The sequence below is a fragment of the Halichoeres trimaculatus genome, unplaced genomic scaffold (genome assembly GCF_033239565.1).
Source record: "Halichoeres trimaculatus isolate MK-OKI-2021-1 unplaced genomic scaffold, fHalTri1.1 fHalTri1_scaffold_8, whole genome shotgun sequence".
NCBI classification, from domain to species: Eukaryota; Metazoa; Chordata; class Actinopteri; order Labriformes; family Labridae; genus Halichoeres; species Halichoeres trimaculatus.
In genome coordinates, this window is record NW_027437186.1 from 4,952,997 (window position 1) to 4,975,318 (window position 22,322).

At 40.8% G+C, this 22,322-nt stretch overlaps 1 protein-coding gene across 1 annotated transcript; it reads left to right on the forward strand.

Annotated features, from left to right (window-relative positions):
* The first annotated feature begins 3,506 nt into the window (after positions 1 to 3,506).
* vax1 (ventral anterior homeobox 1) lies at positions 3,507 to 12,197 on the forward strand. The gene is made up of 3 exons (XM_074676589.1): positions 3,507 to 4,789; positions 6,368 to 6,555; positions 10,099 to 12,197. The coding sequence occupies exons 1-3, from the start codon at positions 4,576 to 4,578 to the stop codon at positions 10,639 to 10,641; spliced, it is 945 nt and encodes a 314-aa protein (XP_074532690.1). The 5' UTR covers positions 3,507 to 4,575; the 3' UTR covers positions 10,642 to 12,197.
* Positions 12,198 to 22,322: the final 10,125 nt, after the last annotated feature.

Sequence of the window (22,322 nt, forward strand, 5' to 3'; positions counted from 1 at the left end):
AACGCTACAGACCAGGGTTTGTCAAATTGTTTCAGACCTTCACACAAGACACTACGGCTGAAGCATCTTGTCATTCCACCTTCTTCAGGCCGGTGTCAGAGGTGTCTTCTTCATCATTTGATTTTCTTTTTACTGCCCCCGTCTTCAGCTGCGCCTGTCTCTAACTGTTCCATAAAAAAAAAAAAAAAAAACTTCACAAAAAGTCATGAACTGCAAATTGAGAAACACAACTACAGACTGTATACAATAGGGTTGAGAGCAGACACAAAAACTAACTCAAGTATAAGCAGAGTGTGTCGCCAACACACACTCAGGTTTATGAAAAGTCTTTAAAAACTTACATTTACTGGTTGGGTCGTGTCAATATTGCCTGTTAAAAGACTGTAATGCTCCTCAAACTGTTCCCTACATTTTAAAAACACATTTAATTGAAAATAAACATGATATTTTTTTTTGTTTCAATTTATGTTTATGTCAGTTCACTGATACAGTCATCCATCAGAATTGAAAAATTTGGCTCTTGTGTCAAATACTGATATGTGATCAAAATTCCCTGTTAAAAAAAATCAAATTTTCTCAAGTGTTTTTGAATTATTTTAAGTAAAAATTGTCTTATTACACTTAATTTGAGCCACATTCACCTGAGCAGTCCAGAAAAATGTCTTGTTTCAAGTTGTATTGCTGTTGAATTGCTTGGAACAAGTAAAAAAAAAAAAAAAAAAAAAATCTGCCAATGGAACAAAAAACAGATTTGCTCAAAAATCTTCCTTTCTCAATTTTTCTCTTTTTCCATTGTCAGATTTTTTTTTACTCGTTACAACCAATTCAGACCTCATTTTTGTCTACAAATAACTTGAAATAAGACATTTTTCTGGACTGCTCAGGTGAATGTGGCTCATATTAAGAATAAAAATACACGTTTCACTGAAAATAAAACTAAAACATTTAATAAGATTTCAGTTTTTTTTCAGTGTGTGATTAATTGTGATTAACTATGATTAATTGTGTTTAATTAATTAAAGATTTTTTTAAGTCCAAGCATGAGTAGGAATGAGATTAATCATGATTAATTAAGTAATTTCACATTAACTTTCTGCAGGTTTTTCTTTGAGAAGTCTGTACTGAGGATAATAATTGATGATCAGTGAATCTGTGTCTGTATTTATCTGTTAATTTACAGCTGATATGTTTCTGCCTGGAGCTTAGCATAAGCGCTGATGGATGCCGTCACCAACCCCAGGAACACAGTTTTTCTACATCGACTCACAAAAACATTTGGTCCGACATGCGGGTCACAAACGGCTCGCCTGAAGGTTAGCTGCTTTGTTTTTCAAGCCCCATCAGTGAGTACAGGAACTCCAGATACATCAGGCATCAAAGGTGCTGAACCAAAGAGGGAAAATGTAGGGCAAAAATTCCACATTTGCAGTGAAAACCATCAGCCCTCAACAATTTCTGAGCCCAGCTGCCAGCGCTGCCCTCCGCCATAGAGCGATGCAGGCTCTTTATTTAGAGAGTTCAAGAACAGCTTGCTCTCTTACTGTGGAACATAATCACCACATTTATCAACGTAAAGCAGCGCTTTGAATGCAACCATTCATCTTGTGTTACTATGATGTCGTTCAGACATCAAGGCTCTCCAAGGCCTGCGCTCTCCACAGCAACCCACCTTGTATTAGAGAACCTAAAAGGCTCTGCCACAAAGTGCCAAGGAGCTGTAGGTCCAAACAACGCCACCACAAAGAGCAAAGTTAAAGTAATCGCAGCAGGCATTAAGAGTGCGTCAGACACGCTGTTATCTCTGCTGTTTGCTCTCACTGTGTTAACCGACGATTTATGAGACGTGTGTGTCTCATGGCTGGAAATAAAGCCTGTTAGATACACACGCTGGCATCTCAGACGCCGCTGGAACAAAAGCAACGTTTCCTCCTCAGAGATGAAATTTTAACCCCTAATTCTGCGCGTCCAGCTGGATTTGATTTCCTGCGACATTAAATGTGTTCAGGAAACAACTCAAACTGAACCACGACAGAGGCATCTCAGCCCCGCCATGTGGAAATGATGTCTGTGATAGTGATGATAATGCAGCTGGTTTAAAGGGGTGATTTGACCGTCGCAGGTCTCTGGTGTCACTACCAGTAGGGGTCTCCACAGACAGCCTTGGTATGCTGGTGCAGCCACTCTGTCTGCCTCTGTTATGGCAGGCACCGTGCCCTTTTTTTTCCTCATAGGTCAGGATTCCTCACACTGCAAATCCTCCAACACCTCTGAATCTACTGGACGCACTCTCATCTTAGATAAAATGAACATCCAGGCCTGTGTGCGCCTTTCGCCACCGGAGGTCCCGTCCAAGTCTTGGCTCATCTTCTCCAACTATCTCATGGGAACAGACTTTATCATGACTTCACTTGATTTGTGTCTGAACTCACTGCATCTGTGGTTTCATTCATTGTATATCAACACAATAAACAAGGTCACACAAAGTAGTGTAGCAGACTGACACCAGCTCAGCGCGGAAGCTTTTATATTCAATGTGACTTATCAGCAAAGCTTACGCTAAGGTGCAGTAATGCTAGCTAACAGTTCTGATGCTCATTTTGGTAAAGCTAACTGTAATGCACAAGACAGTGGACATTATTTTTCATGAGTATGTTCAGATGCTACGAAGAAAAGTTGCAAGTTTCAGCATCTTTTTTAAAACACCATGTTGGTAATTTAGTGTTATGAGCGTGCACGGTTTACACACCCTGTTGTCTGCTCAATGTGTGTGATATTTTGGGGGAAAACTGAACACAAGTCTTTTCTCCTCCTCGCTCATTGTGTTGGATTTGAGAGGCCAAGATGCTACGTCCTCAATCCATTTCCCAGGCTGGGGCTCTGCACCACAGCTTGAGAAGCACAGGTCCCTTTTAGTCGCTCCCTTTTTAGCCCCCTTTTTACCTTCCTCAAACAATGGGCCCTGCCCCACTCTAAGCCAAAGCCCCCCAAACACTCAGTGAATAAAGTTAGTCCAACATGCGGCCCTTAAACCCACCCCGAGACTGCTGCCGGGCAGCCACACTCACAGAATTGTTTGTTAATAGTCCAATTAGATAATTGCCATCTTTCACTCCTTTTCCTCTCTGTTTCCCATAAAGGCATGAATGGCACTCAGGGAGGGGGGCTCCTTCAAGAGGGCTTCTGGCCAGCTAAGGTGACAAGAAGGGCCAGAGAATGCTCCTTGCACTGGGCCACTGGTTTGAATTGAATCATTGTGGCCTAATCAATGGTCTTATTGGATTACTGGCCACTGCTGTGTTCAGAGATATTGTTGCACTGACAATGAAAGTAGCTAAGAGTTGGTGGTTCGGTGGGTGGGTAGTGGGCTGGAAGGCGAGTGTTGGAGGGAGGCTGGGGCCATTCCAGAGGTATGTGTGTGTGTGTGTGTGTGTGTGTGTGTGTGTGTGTGTGTGTGTATAAGAGAGAGGGTGTAGGCAGCCGAAGCACTAATGACAAGTTTTGTTCCCTCTTTTGTCTTTCCGTGGCGCAGGTTAAGGTTGGGAGAGCTAAAGATGGCTCCTGAGGTGCCGCTGGTTAAAAACTGTAGAATGTGGTGTTAACGGCAGAGTGAACGCAGGACGGCTGAGAACTTCCACACCTCTCCATCCGGCTCAAACTGAACGCGGCGTCGACGCAGAGCTCCAACTCACCAGGCCGATGCCTTCTGAAATTTTGATTGACGCGGATTTGTTCGTTATTCCTTTCACTTGTCTCTCTCCCTGCCTCTCTCTGGCGCTCCCCCAGCGTCTCCTGCCTACAATAGCGTAGCGGTGAGATCCGCTCATTGCAGAATTCCATTGATTGGGGGAGAGGGAGAGAGAGACAGCCAAAGAGAAAACGGGATCAAAGTTCGTGGACATGCTGCGACAATCAGGTTCGCAGTGAAAAGTCGGGAGGGAAAAAAGTCTGGCCGTGCTCTGAGGACAGGAGAATGAAGCGCCCGGGAACTTTTTTCAGGTCTGGAAGAGTCAAACCCCTGTGATTGTGTGTGCTCATGTGGGGTTCAGGGAGGGTTGGTTGCAAGACAAGACCAATCATTTGTCTTGATTCTCTGGGCTGAGAGCAGGCAAACTGAGGGGGACGGGACCAGCAAAACCCTCCATCAAGACCTGATCCATTTCCCCAAACAATTTAGTGTATTCATGAGGTTACGCAAATGTGGAGGCAGCAAAACTACCGTAATCAATTGAAACAGCGAGCGCGCACCCATGCCTCTGATTATTTGGAGATCATCTATCAGCCCGGTGTCTGTGTAACGAGGAAAGGGGGGCACTGAATTACTGTTGAGTTTCATTGAGAAGTCCATGATCATTGGGCGACGGAGTTTGGTCAGTGATAATAGGGCTCCTTGGTCCAGCGAGGGAACTATTTGAGCAAACATTAGATAGCTGACTCTGCCCTGCTGAAAGGTGCTGTTTTGATACTAAAACCCACACTGTCCAGACCATCTGGTGAGCCGTGTTCTGCGTAATCCTCCTTTTTGTCATCTGACAAAGGAAAAAAGAGGCGGACAAGCTCCGAGAGGATAAACTGAGCATGGAGGTCAGGTACAACCAAGAGACGGATGCGATGGGGCTAAAGAATGGACTAAAGAAGGGGAAAGATGACAAGGAGTCCCAGGGCAACTTGTCCAAAAGCTTCCTCAAGGAGCAGCAGGACTCCTTCTCCCCCTCTGGGACCGTGGACAACTGCGAGAAAAACAGGGGGAGCACTGGGGACCCGGACTACTGCCGGAGAATACTGGTCCGAGGTAGGGCTCCAGGTCTTTCTTTCAGCTTTTGGAACCTGCAGTGTCGTGTTTCAGAGATTATAGCCGTTAATCTGACAAAACAGAGTTTAAAATGTTGGATTACAAAGATTTTAGATCAGGAATACGAGACAGCATCTCTGGGAACAAATGAGCTTTTATCAAACCTCAGCGTACGGTTGGTGCTCAAAGATTAAAAGATATATTATCAGAGAGACTTAGAAAAGAAAAAGTTAGAGTTATCAGAAAAATAATGTCTTAAATAATCCAATAGTTACTGTTATTATTATTTTATTTTAGATTCACAGGCACTATTTAACAGAAAGATGTTTCAGTCTGGTATTTTAGTCTATATGAAAACTCTTCATTATTGAAAAACTGAAATATTTATTAGAGAAAATGTGAAAACATAAATAAAAACAGTTGTGAAAAAAGATATTTCTTAAATTTCAGACCCTTCATTAGAACAGATTTTTCTGTGTTTTCACTTCTGTTTTTTTTTTTTTTCTAGCTTTTGGGATTAATCTCATTATCTTTGATTTCCTGCTATGATTCTCTAAATGTTGCTTTTTAACTTAAAAAAGTTAAATACTCAGGAGAATATTAAAATGTGTGCAAGGTTATTTATTTCAGAGCAAACACTGCAGACTTTATTCTGTTTTTAATTCATGCTACATCAAAGAGGATAAATTATGAGTCTTTAATATCAAACAAGAGAGGAAAGAAGAGATTTAACGTCCACAAATCGTCTCATAAATAGTGTGTACGAGGTGTAATTTATGGATTTATGTTCTTCATGCTGTGTTGGCCCAACAAACACGAGTGTATGAAAACAAACCAGGAATATACGTTCACCAGAGACAGAGGATCAGGTCTGCAACACACGAGACAGAGACAGGCTCTGAAGTACAGGCACACCTTCAGCTCCAACACTTTGATTTTACTTTTGGTAATTCAAATAATTCATAACACATTTTTGTTTGTTTTTACTGATAAATGCCTGATTTGAAAAAAAGAAAAATAATAATTAATTAATTAATTTTTTTATTTATAAAAAAAAAAAAAAAAAAAAAAACACCCGGCTGTTAATCAAATATTTTTGATTCAAAATTTCCCAGTTTTGTTTTTTTATTTGTGTCTTTCCTGAATCATTTTTTTATTTCTGTTTAAAAAAAATTCTAAACAAGTCTTGATTTATAAAAGAAAATTTTTTGGAAATCTAAATAAATGTTAAAATATATTCCAGTGGTGCTTGCTCTGATTTTATCCTTTACTCCTGTTCATCAGGATTTTGTTGCTATAAATATTTCTTTAACTACAGTTTTAAATCCACAGCACTGAAAGCTCATATAAACATATATAAACCAGGCTGTTGTTTATAAAGACAGTGTGTAAATGTGCAATTCTGCTCATTTAGCTGCTCTAAGATGTAAACATTTTAAAAGTGATGTTAGCACAGTTGGATATTCTGTGTTAAATGTGAATATTGTGTAAAATCTGCTGCAGTGATTCTGTGGTCAGAGCTTCTTCCTCCTCCTCTCTGCGGCTTCGTCACTCATGCAAAGTGCTGTTTTACTGCAGATGCTAAAGGCTCCATCCGAGAGATTATCCTGCCCAAGGGTTTGGACCTGGACCGACCCAAGCGGACCCGCACCTCCTTCACCGCAGAGCAGCTCTACCGGCTGGAGATGGAGTTTCAGAGGTGTCAGTACGTGGTGGGGAGGGAACGGACAGAGCTGGCCCGTCAGCTCAACCTGTCAGAAACCCAGGTGTGTGTGAGTGTATGTACATAGGTGTGTGTGAGTGTCAGACATGACCCACACATTTACAAGTTATCAAATCAGTGAAATTAAAAGTGGGGAATATTTAGTGCATATGCTTTCATGCTAACATCACACAGAGTGAATTTAATGATGTTTCTGTTGTTTCATGGTAGAAACATTCAGGGCAGCCTTGGAAGCCTAAATCAAAAATCACTGCAGTTTAGGCCCATAATGTGCAGACTGTTTCAGATTTTACGGTAAAATCATTTTTCTGAAGTGTTAAAGTCGTGATGCATGGTGACGTGGATCAGGAACACTTGTAGCTGTGGCCCAGTGTTGGTATTTACTCTGCTTTAATATTTAATGTTAGCTCTGGTGTGTTCTGGGCTGTGGTTAGATCATAGGTGGACCTTGAAGGATTACCTCCATAGATACTTCAATCCCTTTTAAATTGATTGTTTTTTTTAATGTAATCTCACGTAGCGTTGATACGCGGTATGGAGTGTTAAACCTCGCTGCCTGAGGCGGCGACGTCGAAGGGCAGCACAGACTTCCTCTCCACGCCATATGTGTGGGGTCAGCCGTGGGTCAGTCGTGTCCGCTGTGTGTGTGTGTGTGAACTGTGTTTGACTCTAGATTCAGACGCCGTTCACCCGGTCACCCTGTGACATTTGGACCCACAGGTGGTGGTTGTGGTGGGTGGGGGGGCTTCTACGCTTTGGTTTCCTTCATCTGTTTATCCATCCATCCATCTATTTATTTATTTCTGAAAATGTGCAAAGCGGCTAACGGTGCCTTCAGCGCGATCCTTGGTGTTAATGTGTTGTGACTTTCAGCGCCGCTCTCGCACTCAAGGTTAACCTTTTGTCACAAAATGACACCACAACCGACGGCTCTAATCTGTTTGTTGATGTTCAACAAGGTCACCGCGTCTCTCACCGACCGCTATGGAAATTTCCCCATTTCTCCTTTGCTTTAACGCGTTACATTTTACACTTACTGATGTTCGCTGATTTTCTCCAGTTGTTTTTTAACTCACATAGACGGAGCGATATAGAAAACAACCTTTGCTCCGTCTTCACGCGCAGACTTCAGGATTTTTTTTTTTAAAGACGCCGCGGTGAAATTATCATTTAGTTCCTCCGCACTCTGCGGCTGTTACGTGGAGGCCATTTTCTCTGAGCACACCTCATCACCTTTGTTTGATTCGCCTTATTGTTTTCTCTGCTCAGGAAAATGTAAAACAAGCCGGCTGCTCAGTGATCTTTACATTGCAAATAGATTATGTGGGATTGAGCAGCAGGGCTCTTTCAATAGGTGTGAAATAATTATAAATGGCGATGAAGAGTCAACCCCCTCTGCACACACACACAGTCACACACACACTCACACACACATACTCCTCTGGAGTGAAGGAAAAAAATAATGAAATGTGATTGGACTGGCAGGAGATTGAGCAGGAGGCTTGCTGCTGATTGGTGCATGCTCATTTGCTCTCCTTGAAAAGCAACCAGTGTTTTTAAAGGCAGATTAATATGCATCATAGAAAACATGCATATAGATCCAAATTTGTCATAATTCCAAAGAAAGACGACAACTGACATCTCAGATTAACTGACTTGAAAAGATCACGGTTGGTGATCTGACCCAAAATGATTTGAGGACAGGTTTTTACACTTTCTTTGGATTAAAACTGCACCAAACCCTTCAGTTCTGTGCAGAATCTCTGAAAATAACATTAAAATATAACTTTCATGATAGCAAACACAAACACAGAAAAACTGTTTCATGTCAAACTGTGTTTGGAACCAGAGAGGATATTTCACATGCTGCTTTCATTCACGTCCTTCACATCTGAGCAGCTTCCTTTGATTCTAAAAATGACCAAAGTCAAATGTTAACATTTCTGTTTAAAATCATGATGAATTCTGTTAAAACCACTGGGATTATGAACGCGAGGAATCCTCATTCTGTCGATCAGAGGAGGGAATGACTCAAAAAAATCCCATTTTATAGCATCCATTGTAAAATAAGGGCCAACAGTGAAAGAATTAAAGATGAATGTGTTATTTAGGGTTTGATATCTTTAAAATTTGCAGCATTTCTTTAAAATTTTCTCCTTTCTACCTTTTAATATCTTTTTTGTTTGCTCTATATCAAAAAAAAAAAAAAAAATGTGGGAGCTGAACTTTCACACCTCCCCAGAGCTGAGATTTCCCCTGCTGTCAGTACAATGACGAGGAGTTGGACCTTCTCTCTTTGAGAAGCGTCCTGAAACATGGGCCAAGCCTTATCCATACTCTGATGATTTTTGCTCTCTGTCCAATGAGATGAAAACGTCAGTTTCAGAACACGAAGGAATCATTTTTCATCATGTCCCACTCAGTCCACACCAACACAACCAACAACAACACACCATTGTGTCGTCCTCTGTGGGTGCTCGGAGACAAAATGACGCACGAGAGCCGAGTGTTTGGATCTCGGGTCACGCTCGAACCTTTTGTGGAGTAAGGAGCTGAGAAAGTGACGCAGCGTTTACATTTGAAAGGCTAAATGTTTGAGGAGACAGTTCTGATTGAATTAACCTCCTGCCTGTTGAAGCCCCCCCTACACACACACACACAGATACACACACACACACACACTCACATGACTGAATGAAATCACTGCAGCTTTTGATCAATCACTCTACAAAGATGGTCAGGTGACAGATGTGTGTAGGTGGATCAGTGTGTGTTGACACGCCTGCACACACAGCTAATGTACATCACCTGTTATCTAAAGGGAGGCAGTGATTGGCTGAGGAGTTGACAGACACTTTGATACTTTTAATTTGTCAACTTAAGCGTTAGCTTAAAGCAATCAACTTAATCTACGCTGGAAAAATCTCAAATCTCATCAAGTGTTTTTGTCTTATCTTAAGTAAAAATCGTCTTGTCTCGTTTCAGTTTATTTAAAGACGAAAATGAGGTCTGAAATGCTTGTAGCCAGTAAAAACAAAAATCTAACAGTGGAACAAGAGAGAAGATACCTGTATTAAGACATTATTCTAGTTTTAAACACATTTTGAGCAAATTTCTCTTGTTCAGTTGGCAGAGTTTCTTTAAACTTGTTACAAGCAATTCAGATCTCATTTTTGTCTTAAAATAACTTGCAACAAGACATTTTTCAGGACTGATCAGTAAAATGTGGTTCATACAGAGTATAATAACATCATTTTTACTTAAAAAAGACAAAAACACTTGATAAGATTTTCGTTTCATTTCTCATGGTGCAGTTATCTCTTCGTACAGAGATCATCAGATTGTTTCTGCTCTGTGATCACACGACTCAGTGATTTCAGGTCAGTTTTAAACACTTTGGAAGTTGTTATGAGTTCTGAAAACATTCTTTATCTGGGACTCTGGTTTGCAGCACATTTGTTTCTGATAGATTTCGCTTGGAAAAGGACTCAATATTGTGTTTTCTCATCTTTCTTTCTTGATGTAATGATCCATAAGTCTCAGATCTACGTTACATTGAACCATGTTTCTCCCCTGGTCTCCCCAGGTGAAAGTCTGGTTCCAGAACCGGCGCACCAAGCAGAAGAAGGACCAGGGGAAGGACTCTGAGCTGCGCTCTGTGGTTTCAGAAACAGCAGCCACCTGCAGCGTCCTCAGACTGCTGGAGCAGGGGCGCCTGCTGACTCCTCCGGGCCTGCCGGGCCTGCTGCCTCACTGCGGCAGCGGCACGCTGGGCTCGGCCCTGCGCCCTCCCTCCATGGCCATGGCCAGCAACGGCAGCAGTAGCAGCAGCAGCAGCGGGGGCAGCAGCGGCACAGCGGGTGGCAGCCCTCCCCTGCCCGCCGTCACCAGCTCAGGGACGGTGTCGGGCCTGCAGGGCTCGCCGGCGGCTCATGGCCTCTTTAGTTTTCCCATGCCCTCCTTACTCAGCGGCGTGGCGACCCGCATTTCCTCCAACCCGCTTTCCATGGCCGGCTCCTTAGCCGGAAACCTGCAGGAACTCTCCGCCCGCTACCTGAGCTCCTCTGCTTTTGAGCCTTACTCGCGGACCAATGGCAAAGAATCCATGGACAAGAAAATTCTGGAATGATGCCTTTTTTTCATAAATGGAAAAACTGTTTCTGGAAGAAATATTTTGTTTTGAAATCTTGGCTTTTTCTGTCTTTGTTCTGTTTTGCCTGTTCTCTGTCATCATGTCTGTGTCATGTTCTGTAGCAGTTCATGTATTCTGGTTGCACATCTGGCGCCTTGTACAAGGAAGAAAACAAAGACCTACAAAAGCTCATCTAACAAAGACAGGGGTGTGTGTGTGTGAGCGAGTGTGTGCATATGTGTGTGTGTGTCTGGGTGTGTGTTGTGGGGGTTGGAGAGATTTTGCACAAAATGTTCATATAGGATTTAGTTTCAGAGCGACACTCTGAGGGGCCGATCGTTCAGGTTTGTGTTAATGTGTAGACCTTCTGTTGACTCCAGATCCCTCTGAACACAGAGAGCACCTCTGTCCCTGCCTCACTCCACTGAAGCTCTATTCACACACGTTAGCGGTGCATCGTGAATGACAGGAAGTACAGGACGTACATAGGGTTAAGGGGAGACAGTGTGAGGAGACGGATGTGCTGAATTCTTTGATTGTTTTTGAGACGACAGTCACAGCAGCGAGTAGATTTAGAGAGGAGGGGGGACATGTTGACAGACACCTGAGCAGCACTCAGCTGCTAATCCCTCCAAACTTAAAAAAAAAAGAATTAAACTAATTGTGAATGGCCAAGCCAAGTTGATTTGTAAGAAAAGGAGCCTGTGTTTTGAAGGTCACTGTGAGGACGACAGCTCAGACGTGTGGACTTAGAGACAGCTCTGTGGCACCAAACCAAAACCTGACCCAGGTGCAGAACACGTTGTCACACAGTACGATGGCTTGATTGTTCAGTGTTGTTTCTCAGTGGAGATATGTAACATTTTACATTTTCACATTGTGTCCTCAGAATACGGAGTCCAAGACGTTTTGTTTTTCTTTTTGTCCGTGGTTTCAGTATCACTGTGAGTTCTCAGAGTTTCAGCGTAACGTTTGTTTTTTTATTCCATGTCGGAGCTGAGCAGGACGGCTTTTTAAAAAGGAGGGGGTTTGTGAGGAAAGCTTTTCAGCTTTACTAACTGTTTTCTTTGTTGGACACTACAAGGTAACAGATTTTTAGCTATCAAGGCGATATAATAATTTTCCCTCCTGTGTGACATTTTCAGAAATCCACAACCTTCATAAAAGATTTTAGGCAGACTGATGCATGTGGAGGCTGAATGGATTTATTGTAGTATAAAAGTACTGAAATTGAAAAGTGTACCTTAAATTGTTATTTTATTGTAAATTATTCACTTATGTAATTAATAGATTATTAGTATATCTGAAGCATAATGAATGAATGAATGTATTAGCGGGTTGGGGAGTCAATCAAAAAGCTCTTTGGTGCTGTTGTCGTGAAATATCTTGAAATTTGTGAAACGTGCGGTACAAATGTGGATATATATTATGTATATGGCTCCAGACAAAGACAAGTGTGTTTTTTTCATTTCCTTTCATACATGTTGCTATGAAACAAGTTGTGATAAATTCATGACTGTTATACCTCATATCGCTCGGCCTGATGTGTGTGAATCAATCCCTCTAATGTCGTACATGGAGCGACACATATATTGGTACTGAGGCGTGTTGGAGCAGCTGAGAGATGAACGTTTGTTAGTGTGAGCAGCGTGACTTTGAGATCAGTAGGAAGCTGTGCTAAATGATAATGACTGGATTTGTAAAGCTGTGAAACAGTAGGGAAAAAAACACACTTTACATTTTGAAAGCTCAAACAAGAAAAAAAACTTTTAGTGCTTTAAAGCTAAACACTTCTTCATCTTCCTGGAAATCTACAAACTCTTTCATTCTTTACATCATGCTCGGATTTCGTCCCACATTAACTTTAAAGCTGTACAAAGACACACTTCACACTCCGATGATCTAACACGACTGTCCTTTCTTCTTGTGGTTTTTGTTTTATTGAAGAAAAAAATCCACCTTCACCTTCACTTTTCTTTTAATTGAACTGCCTTTAAATGTCACTTAGAGCTCACACTAGAAACAACAATGAGCACAAGCTCCGTCTTGAGCTGCTCGGATGTACACGTCAGAAGCTTGATCAGGGACCTGAATACAACTTTTAGTATTAAGAATGACCTGGATGTTTTAGTTTCCAGGATTAAAATATTATTCAATTCTCATATTCTTTAAAAAGTGTACTTCTGGGTACAGCTCTCCTCATTCGTGGCAGTCACTGCAGACTTCTGGCACACCTATTCCACCCTGCCAAGTTTGAACTTGACCTTAGTTTAACCTGTTTTCAAAGAAGTCCCTCACTGAATTTATTGAAAGCTGACAAAATGTCTACATTTTTTCTTTCCACTGGCACAGAATCTCACAGAACTGCACTTTTTTAAAGTGGTGCCAGAAATTAGTGCTTTTCTTTTCTTTTGTTCTCTAACAGCTTTCAGAAAGGCAACTATGCTGCGTGTAAAACATTAAAAAAGTAACGATAAAAGAATAATGATAAATAATATTTTTCTAAGTCAAAATAATAATCACATGGAATTTTTGATTTTTGACAAATGAATGACTATTCTACTATTTCAAAGTCATCCCAAAATCTTAAAGCCTTTTAGAGGCGGCATGATCCACTCTCCGGCAATAATTATCATGGAAAGGAATGTTCCCATTACTTTATAATTCACACACGGGTTAAAATTTCCAAAACAAGAAAAAAATTAGCACCAACACACCCCAGAAGCCTCTGATAGCATCTTTCTGTTAAATTGTGGTAAAGCTTGGGGCTTGTAGCCTGAAGTTATGAGCTGAGATCTGTGCAATGAGAAACTGCATTCTTACTGAATTTGAAAAGGATGATCTGAAATTGATTTTGATGTTTGAAATTTGATTTCATTGCTTTGTAGTTTAACCTACTTGAAAATCCAGTTCTCAACCTTCTTTCAATCCAAATGTTTAAAATTTAATTTCATTTTAGTGTGACACAAGCATCATGACATCTACGATGCTGAGGAAAAGTAATCGAGCACAGATCAGAGGCGGAGCCAGGATTTCATTTTTGAGTGGGCCAAACCAACTTTGGTTGCGCCTTAAATTACAAAAAAGAAGGTCACTAAAATGATAAAAATACTCATATGCTATTGTTACTATTTGTGGTTGTTTTTTTGCCCTTTTATTGTTTGACTGCATTTTACTGCATCAGACAGATCTCCCTGTGATTGGTCTCCACATTACTGACCAAAGGGTAGCGTAGTAATGCACCACTGAGCTGCACCACTACAGCTTTCCAGAGTGGCGGCATAGACCACGGTCAGATAAAAGACAAAAACCTACAGTCTTCCCAACCCCCCCCCCCCCCCAATAAATAAATAAATAAATAAATAAATAAAAATAAATAAATAAATAAAAAATTTTAAAAAATTAAAAACACAAGCCTAGACGTTTCACCACTCCTTTTAATTTATTTTATTTTATTGCCAAAAAGCTAAAAAGTTTGCCAGCTCATTTAATAAGGACAGGGAATCTAACAATAACAAAACTAGTGTGAAGTGACGAAATTACACCATGTTGCATTAAATAGATTTATGAACATATATATATATATATATATATATATATATATATATATATATATATATATATATATATATATATATATATACACACACATATATATATATATATATATATATATATATATATATATATATATATATATATATATATATATATATATATTAAATCTTTCAAAGTTTTGGATGGGCTTGCAGAAATGTGGGTGGGCCTGGGACCGCTGGGCCCACCCATGATGCCGCCCCTGGCACAGGCTCACAAAAATCATCTTCATGCGTGCAAAATCTGAAGAAACCTGGTCATTCAGTCCCTGGTTTTCTGACAACATAGAAATGGCGCCATCCTCTTTCAGTTCTTTTTAGGTGAGCAGTACAGCTATACACCACAAAAAAAGTTCTCGCAGACATGAAGAGGATTTCGGTGAATCTGTGCTCGATTGCTCTTCCTCAGGGATGTAGATGACATAATGATCCGGGCATGAATTAAAAAAATATTAAAAGTGAAATTTGAAGCAAAAAAATTCAGTTTTAATACATCACATTAAATTTCAGATCATGCTTTTCAAATTGTGTAGAAATATCATTTTCTAGTGACACAAATCTCACCCCGTAGGATGTTTCAGGACAACAAGAAAAAAAATAAAAGTAAAGGATGTTAAAATGTGTCTTTGTTAAACTGTGCTTCCCGAGGTAAAAAAACTGAACTATACCATTTTTTCTTTCTTTTGTTTTTCTTCAAACATCAAACAAACACCCTCAGACACAAGAGACTTAGTTTACACTGCTCTGTTAATCTGTACACTTACCTGCATTGAGCTAAGAGGCTGTACCAGGAAAATCCCTTTCAGACCAGCCTGATGTGCCGAGGCCGAGGTGTGCAGCAGCACAGCTTTATTTCCACCTGCTCTGGACCACGAAAGACACACACACACACACACACACACACACACACACACACACACACACACACACACACACACACACACACACACACACACACACACACACACACACAGGAGAGACATTTTAGCTGGAACAACTTACAAAAACCCCGGCTACAGAGTCATTTAATAATGGAGTGGTAAATTATGAGAGTTACAGTAGTCATCATCAGTGTTTGAGGATATGGAGCAGAGCGCCGCTGCAGAAGTGTACCACAGTGAATCACAGCGTGTATCTGCTGTCGCCAGAGCTGGAAGTGCCATAGTCAAGCATAATTTTCAGCTACTTCACATTCAATTTATGCTACTTAACTTCACTTTCAGAGGCAAATATTGTGCTTTTTATTCATTGCAATATCTGCAAACTATGCTTAATTTTGCAAATTAAATTTTATACATAAAACATACGTATGACTGGCCGAAAACATGTTATATTGTTAAAATCAAACAACCCTACAGTTTTTAAGAGCTTCATATGTGACCAGCTGAAACATTTCCATCGCCGTGAATGAAAGAAATTGATTTCAGAGCGGTGTAGTGGTGCACGAGGAGCACGGGGGATACGGCTGTCTGCCACAGTATCCTTGGGAAAGAGGGTATTTTGGCAGACAGTTGTCTGAAAGATGCTCCCACAAATCCAAGGTTGTTTGCAACATTATCTCTGTGATAATTTTGTGTTTAGTTTCTCTTCATTTTCAGCTCTCACAGTCCAAATGGAGGAACTGTTCAGTAACAGGGGAAACTGGGGCTTTTTGTGAGCAGACCCAAAGAAACCAAACCTCCCCACTGTGTCTTGGGAATCTCCACAGAGGAAAAAAAAGGTCACATTTACGCCTCCTGCCCCTCTCCACCCCCCACAGCCACCCCCACCCATTCTCTCCCCTTACCCTTAGTCCAATTAGAAGGAAGGTCAGGGAGGTTTTTGTAAGTGAGGGGTTCTGGGGGGAGTGTGTGTCTGTCCAAGTGTGTATGGACGTGCAGGACTGTCATAGCTGCAGACCACCAACACATTTTCTCCCATCACATGGTCCGCTCTTTAAGCTCAGGTCTTAGGAGGTGAAAGAAAGGCTACATCCTGTCCTGTCTTTAGTCAGGTTTTGGACTTGTCCTTTTCGTGCCATATAGTCGATGCGGTGATTAATGTGCTAACAAGTCTGGGAAAAGAAGCAACCCTCTGCTACTGTAGCACAATGATCCAGCAACTTACAACTCGGCGGTGCTAACAATCTGTAGGATTCCCCTTCAGCATCCCAGGCCGGGTACAAAGCCTGCACGGCTTAGTAACTCTGCTTCCTCACAGAATAATTAATCCCATTAAGTAATCAAAGCAGTGAGGGGAGCAGAAACCCCTCAAAAGCAAGGGTTCCACTTGTGTATTCTGTAAAACACTTAGCATAAGGCCCTGAAATAACCATAATTTCCAAATGTGTCGAAATACGCCAATGTTTAATTACAACTGCAGCGCCCTTGCCACTGTATTATCCTGGCACATGGTTTTGCTGTCATACAACAATATTTTCATGCAGCTTTAACAATTTCTCCAAAGCTTTCAATGACTGCACAGGAGCAATACAAATTCCAAGTACATGTTCAAAAAGGCTCAAAAATTCTTCATCGGAGCGCTCCTCATTTGTACATGTAAGTAAAATTAGAGCCATTGTCATTTAGCCTTGTCTCTATTTTGTTTGATCTTTTTAATGAAATCCAAAAAGCTCTGACGATGTTTGTCATTGGCTGAATGATAATGTGAAATGAGGGATTATTAGTGCTGATGAATTATTGCAAGCGTTGGTATTTGGACCACTCCATCTGGATCTTATTGTTTTGGTTGGAGACCTGAACTGTACTGTTTTGTAAAAGTTCACTGCTCTATTCACTGCTTTCTATTTATAAGTTCTTGGACATACTGATGGTGGTGGAGACCAAAAGCAAGCTCAAAGAGGACTGGATTTTCTTAAAAAACTGAACAGGTAGGCAACTGTTGGGGTGACGACAATTGGATACATTACCAACATGTTTTAACCCTGTAAAGCCCAAACCATTAACTAATTGACAGAAAATTCCAGTTCTTTGAACTTGAAGCCTTGGTTGGTCCCTCTAAACAACCCCCACAATTTTTTTTTTCAAATATCACTTTCCATATTTGAGTTTCAATTTGTATCATATTTGATACATCAGGTCACAATGCTCAACAATTGTTTTTTCCTGAACAAACAAAAACATGATAAATCACAAACAAATCTAACCAATTTGTACTTCCAAACATAAACAGTGCTACCATCATGCAGTAGTGAGAAAGCCACCGATGGAACTGGCTGGGTGGAAGCCTGGAAAAAAATAACATTTTAGTATTTTACTCATTTTGTAGTTCACAACCTTTTATTTTGCATGGTGGAAGGCCTGAAAACAGTTTCTCTCCTTGTTTAAGCAAAGATGCACTCTGCATTTCTGACAGTACACATGGGTAAAGCGGCCCGTGCACTGCTTGCATCTCTGTCGGGTTTCCCATGTTGGGAAACGATCCAGGCCATCCTTTCATACAGCAGTACAGCAAGTTTCATACCTAGTTTTTAACTCTAAATGTACCAAATTATGTAATTTAAAAATAAAAAGACTGTATGTTGCTTAATTTTAGATATAATGCATGAAATACAAGTAAATGGTGATTGACTGTTTTAGAATTACATGACCTTATATACCCGCTGTATCAAATTTGATACACCATCTTCAACACGGTTTACTCAAACATATATTGTGAACTTTTTAGTATTTTTACTTTGCATGAACCCAGTAACTGTTCCTATTGATGTGCCAGTAAATATTGTAATGTTTTTCTTATCTCAACCTTTTTAAACTTGGAAAAGTTCTTCTTGAAAAACCACGTGTCCAATTCCTGAGTCATGGCCGTCTTAGAGTGTCACTGGAAGGGCGGCTTATGAGTGACTTACTACCCAGTGTTGGTTTATCTGTGCACTGCATGTATCTGATTGTACACATCAGGTTTTTCAGGATAAAAAATACCACACTGCTTATGTGGAGGACTGAAAAAGTCATGTATCAAATATGATACGTTTGGCATTGTAGGGTTAAAAATGGGTCCATTTACAAAACAAAAAGAAAAAAATAATTGTAATACATTTTTGGTATAAAACTTAGTTCTTTCTATGAGAGCCCTTTTTCAAATATTTGCAATATGGATACAGAAGGCAACATCCAAATATAGAGCTGACTGAGAAATGCTTGTGCAGTTTCTTACGCGTCCACTAGAGGACAGCTTCAAAAGCCAAGGAAACCACATAAACACTCATGTTAGACTAGTTTTAGAGCAGAAACTAACATGTTTACATCCAAATGACCCATTTTTCTCTCATTTTAGAGACTTCACAGGAAAGCTTCCTTTCTCTCTTTTTACTTTCTTTCCTTTTTTGGTCAAGTTAGGTTAAGATCTCTGTGAGGATTTTTCTTCTGCCACTGATTGCCGTGACACCTGTGACCAGACTTGTTAAAATTCACCCCCTGTACAGTGTGTGCCAATAGTGAAATTAACAACTGTACTCGTGTAAAAGTCAGATTTTTTTGGCTTGCTGTGTATGTGGTTTTGGTCTTTCTGCAGCTGGTCTCAAGTGGACACTCGATGAACTACAGCTTTTTGCACTTCCCACAGGCTTCTTTTTTCTCACCCAGATATTGTCCTTTGGTTAAGATTTGACTCTTTCCATAGCATGAATTTGTTTTGAGAGCAGATCTGCTTATTAACACTATTTTTTTTTTTATCAAGACAACTTTTCCCAAGATGCAAAGTGACAAGGTTATTTTTCCACTACTCAGCCTGCTGCTCTGAGACATGTCTGTAATGTGTGAATAGTGAATCCTGGTTATGTCCTGCCAGTCATCTACCAAGCAGCGGTACTCTCAGAACTGTTTGCCATTTGGAGCTTTTGACACCATAGACTGTGGACAGCGTGGCTCCGCCATTTATCATTGTACGGTTTTGAAGCCAAAATTCCCCCATCACAGGCGCAGACATTGTAGCAGTTGTGCAGTCAGAGTCTGTGCAGTAGAGACTGTGAGGGATTCAGAGAGAATCTGAGTGGAGATGGTGACAAAAATATACATATTTTTTTCTTTTGAGAGTCTAATCACTTCTTGAATCTACCTCCGGACATATTTTACAAACCCTGGAAAAAAAATACACAGGAACGGCAGCTGTTAATCATGGTTCAATGTGACATGAAACCTTGTTTTTCACAAATGAAAACGAAACTTTTTTGAAATAAAGAGGACTTGAATACAAGGCAACAAAATGTTATCTTCAAATCACCACAACAATCGAACCTGAGAAAGATTTCTACGAGTTGTATTAATTTTTTAAAGTTTGACCACAGCCCATCTGGAATGACTGGAGAGCCAGATTTTTTGACCTATACTGCAGCCAGCCACCAGGGGAAGCAGATTTGTGGCTTATAGCTGAGCAAGACGACGACCACTTTTTTCAGTCTTTGGTTGACACCACATGGGGTTAGCAAACCTGCTAGCAAGAGAAAAGAAGCAGAAATCATCTGGTGTTTTGACTAACTTGACTTGCTGAGTTTCCTTTTCAGTAGGGCAGGAGTGGGCTTGGGGAATATTTTCAGAGTTATTGTTTGAAGCATGAGGAACGTATCGCCCTGAGCCAGAGTTCAAACGGTTCCAGCTCTGAGGGTTGGTAAGTAAGTAGCTTTACTCCAGAATAAGACACCTGTCCAGTTTGACAAAGACATCATGCCAACATGTTTGACTGAATGGTGTTCACTGTGACAGCAAACAGTTACTTCAGCTTGTCTACTTACAGTCTGCTAAAGCAGCATTGTCCTGAATGTCTTCGTACTGACTCATTACACATCTGTTTCTCTTTCCTTCAGCTCGTCTTCTGAATACCTTGTAAGTCTTCTTTTTATCATTCTAAAGCGAGGGGATGGCTTTGTATTGCATTATTTCTCTGCACCTGGCTCACATAATCAGACGTTAGTGAATCATTTAGCACAAGGTGAGCTATGCAGCCTGTCTTATTATACGCAGGGTCCTGACCTGCTGCTGCAAGGTTTTCAAACCACCACATAGCACCATACTGTAATTGTGTGTGGATGCTTTGTGGGGACTATCACATTGTCTCCTCTCACACAGCATATTGGAAATCCTCTTTCTTATTCAGAAAAGGCCCTTGAACTTTCAGCTTGAAATGAAAAACATCATTTTCTTCAGGAAGTCACAAAGGCGCCTTCAGATACAATCAGACTCCTTTTAACAAGCCTGTGCAGCACAATCGTCCTCATACTTGAAATCTGATTTAAAACCGAATTGGACGATTTGTTTGTGTCTGTCCTACCAAATCCCAGACTGTCTGTGTCATTGGTACTGGTATTCTTTAAACAGATGTGTACTGCATCAAACAATATAGTGTCAGATGAAAGATTCTGGTTTGTACAGAAAACAAGACTTAAAACGGAAACTGTGAAACACTTTGAACTTTTTCAGCTTCAGGTAAACTTTAGCTGATACTGAACAATAACTCTTCAAACCTAACATCTAGGCCTGGTTTAAACTTCTGTGTTGATTGGGAGCTCTACTTACTTCCGCATCAATGTGTCCATGTCACTCTGCAGTACTCCTCCGAAACGCATGAGGGCAATGTGGTCTGTGTGATCAACAGATTGCCATCACGTTATTTTTCTCTTTTCTTTTTTGTAACAGCACTTTTAAGCGTATTATTTTAAAAAGTAGCTGATACATGTTGTCGTTTATCGTACAACTATCACATGGAGGAATGGAGAAACTGATTAAGAAAATGGAATGAACAGCTGATGAGCAACAATTTCGAAACACAACCTTGCTTAGCAGACCAGTCAAAGGCCAGAGGGTCAATACTGTTTTAATGCGTAGTTACATTTGGTGGCTTTGTCTTCAGACTAAACCAAGTTTTTAATTCTGCAACTTTTCACTCAAGCATTCCTAATCTCTGGTTTCAAGCAAAAGTTTGTTGGAGACAGTATAATGACTGCTACACTTTAGTGATGGCAAGTTTGATGGACAGTCTTAAGGAAGGAATACTCCTGATGTGTCTCTGGTCTGGTTGTGTGTGTGTTGATTCTCTCTTCTGTCAACTCAAATCAGCAGTGTGTTCAGTCCATAGACTGTACAAAACATGGACGTAGTCTCCCCAATGTCACCCGTGTGTTTTTGAAATGGAAAATGAGGCACATCGGCTATAGCGGCCATATTGGTAGTGGCAAGGGCTTCACGTACAGCTATAGGGCGACTGTTGGTCACGTGACCCTGAGCTGTGCCTCTGATTTGGAGAGCTCAGTCCTGCACATTGCAGAACTGCAATGTTGGAGACAGGAGACTTTAGAGTCCTCAACCGAAAACCCACCACAATGACGATCCCCTCCTCACCCATGTTGAGCTGTAAAACCTCAAACCTGTTGGCCCCTGGTCTGGCTCCTCTGATTATGTCAGTTTGTCATCAGTGTCAAGATAAAATGATCTGACACAGTTTGTTTACAATTCTACAGCTCTACAATTTCATTTAGCTGACGCTTGTGTCCAACACACACGCTTAAGCAAGTTACCTTAAGCAACTTCCTGCCTTGCTGGATTTGCCCTAAGGTAACTTGATGTGTCATAGCTCCAGCATCCAGCAAAATCAGGACAGTTGTGCAGCTGGACAACATCAAAGTGGATCAAGTGTGAGCCATGACAGAACGGAGCGGGACTGGAGATGCATCTGGTGTATTCTGGCTGTTACTAATACTGCGTTCCAGGCAACCCATAACTCGTAAATTTCCCAGATGAAATGTCAGAGTTCTGACCTGAAAGTGTTCCAGGCAAATTATGACTTTGGTTGAGCACAAAGAATTCAGGTATGTAAAGAAACCAACATGGCAGACTTTATAAGTATAATTTTTACTAATTTCAATCACCAAAGGCGCCTGCAACATTTGAGTGAAACAGAGGAGGGGGAACGGCATAGAAGCTAACAGAAGCTCATACTTAATATTTTACAGTATTTGTCATTTTATTGTATTGATATGCACTTAAAACTAGCTAATGCCAGGGCAACTGCCAATAATGTGTTACATTAGCAGATGAATAGGGCAGGGTATTGCAAAGAACCTTAAGATTCAATTCAATTTGGATTGGTTTA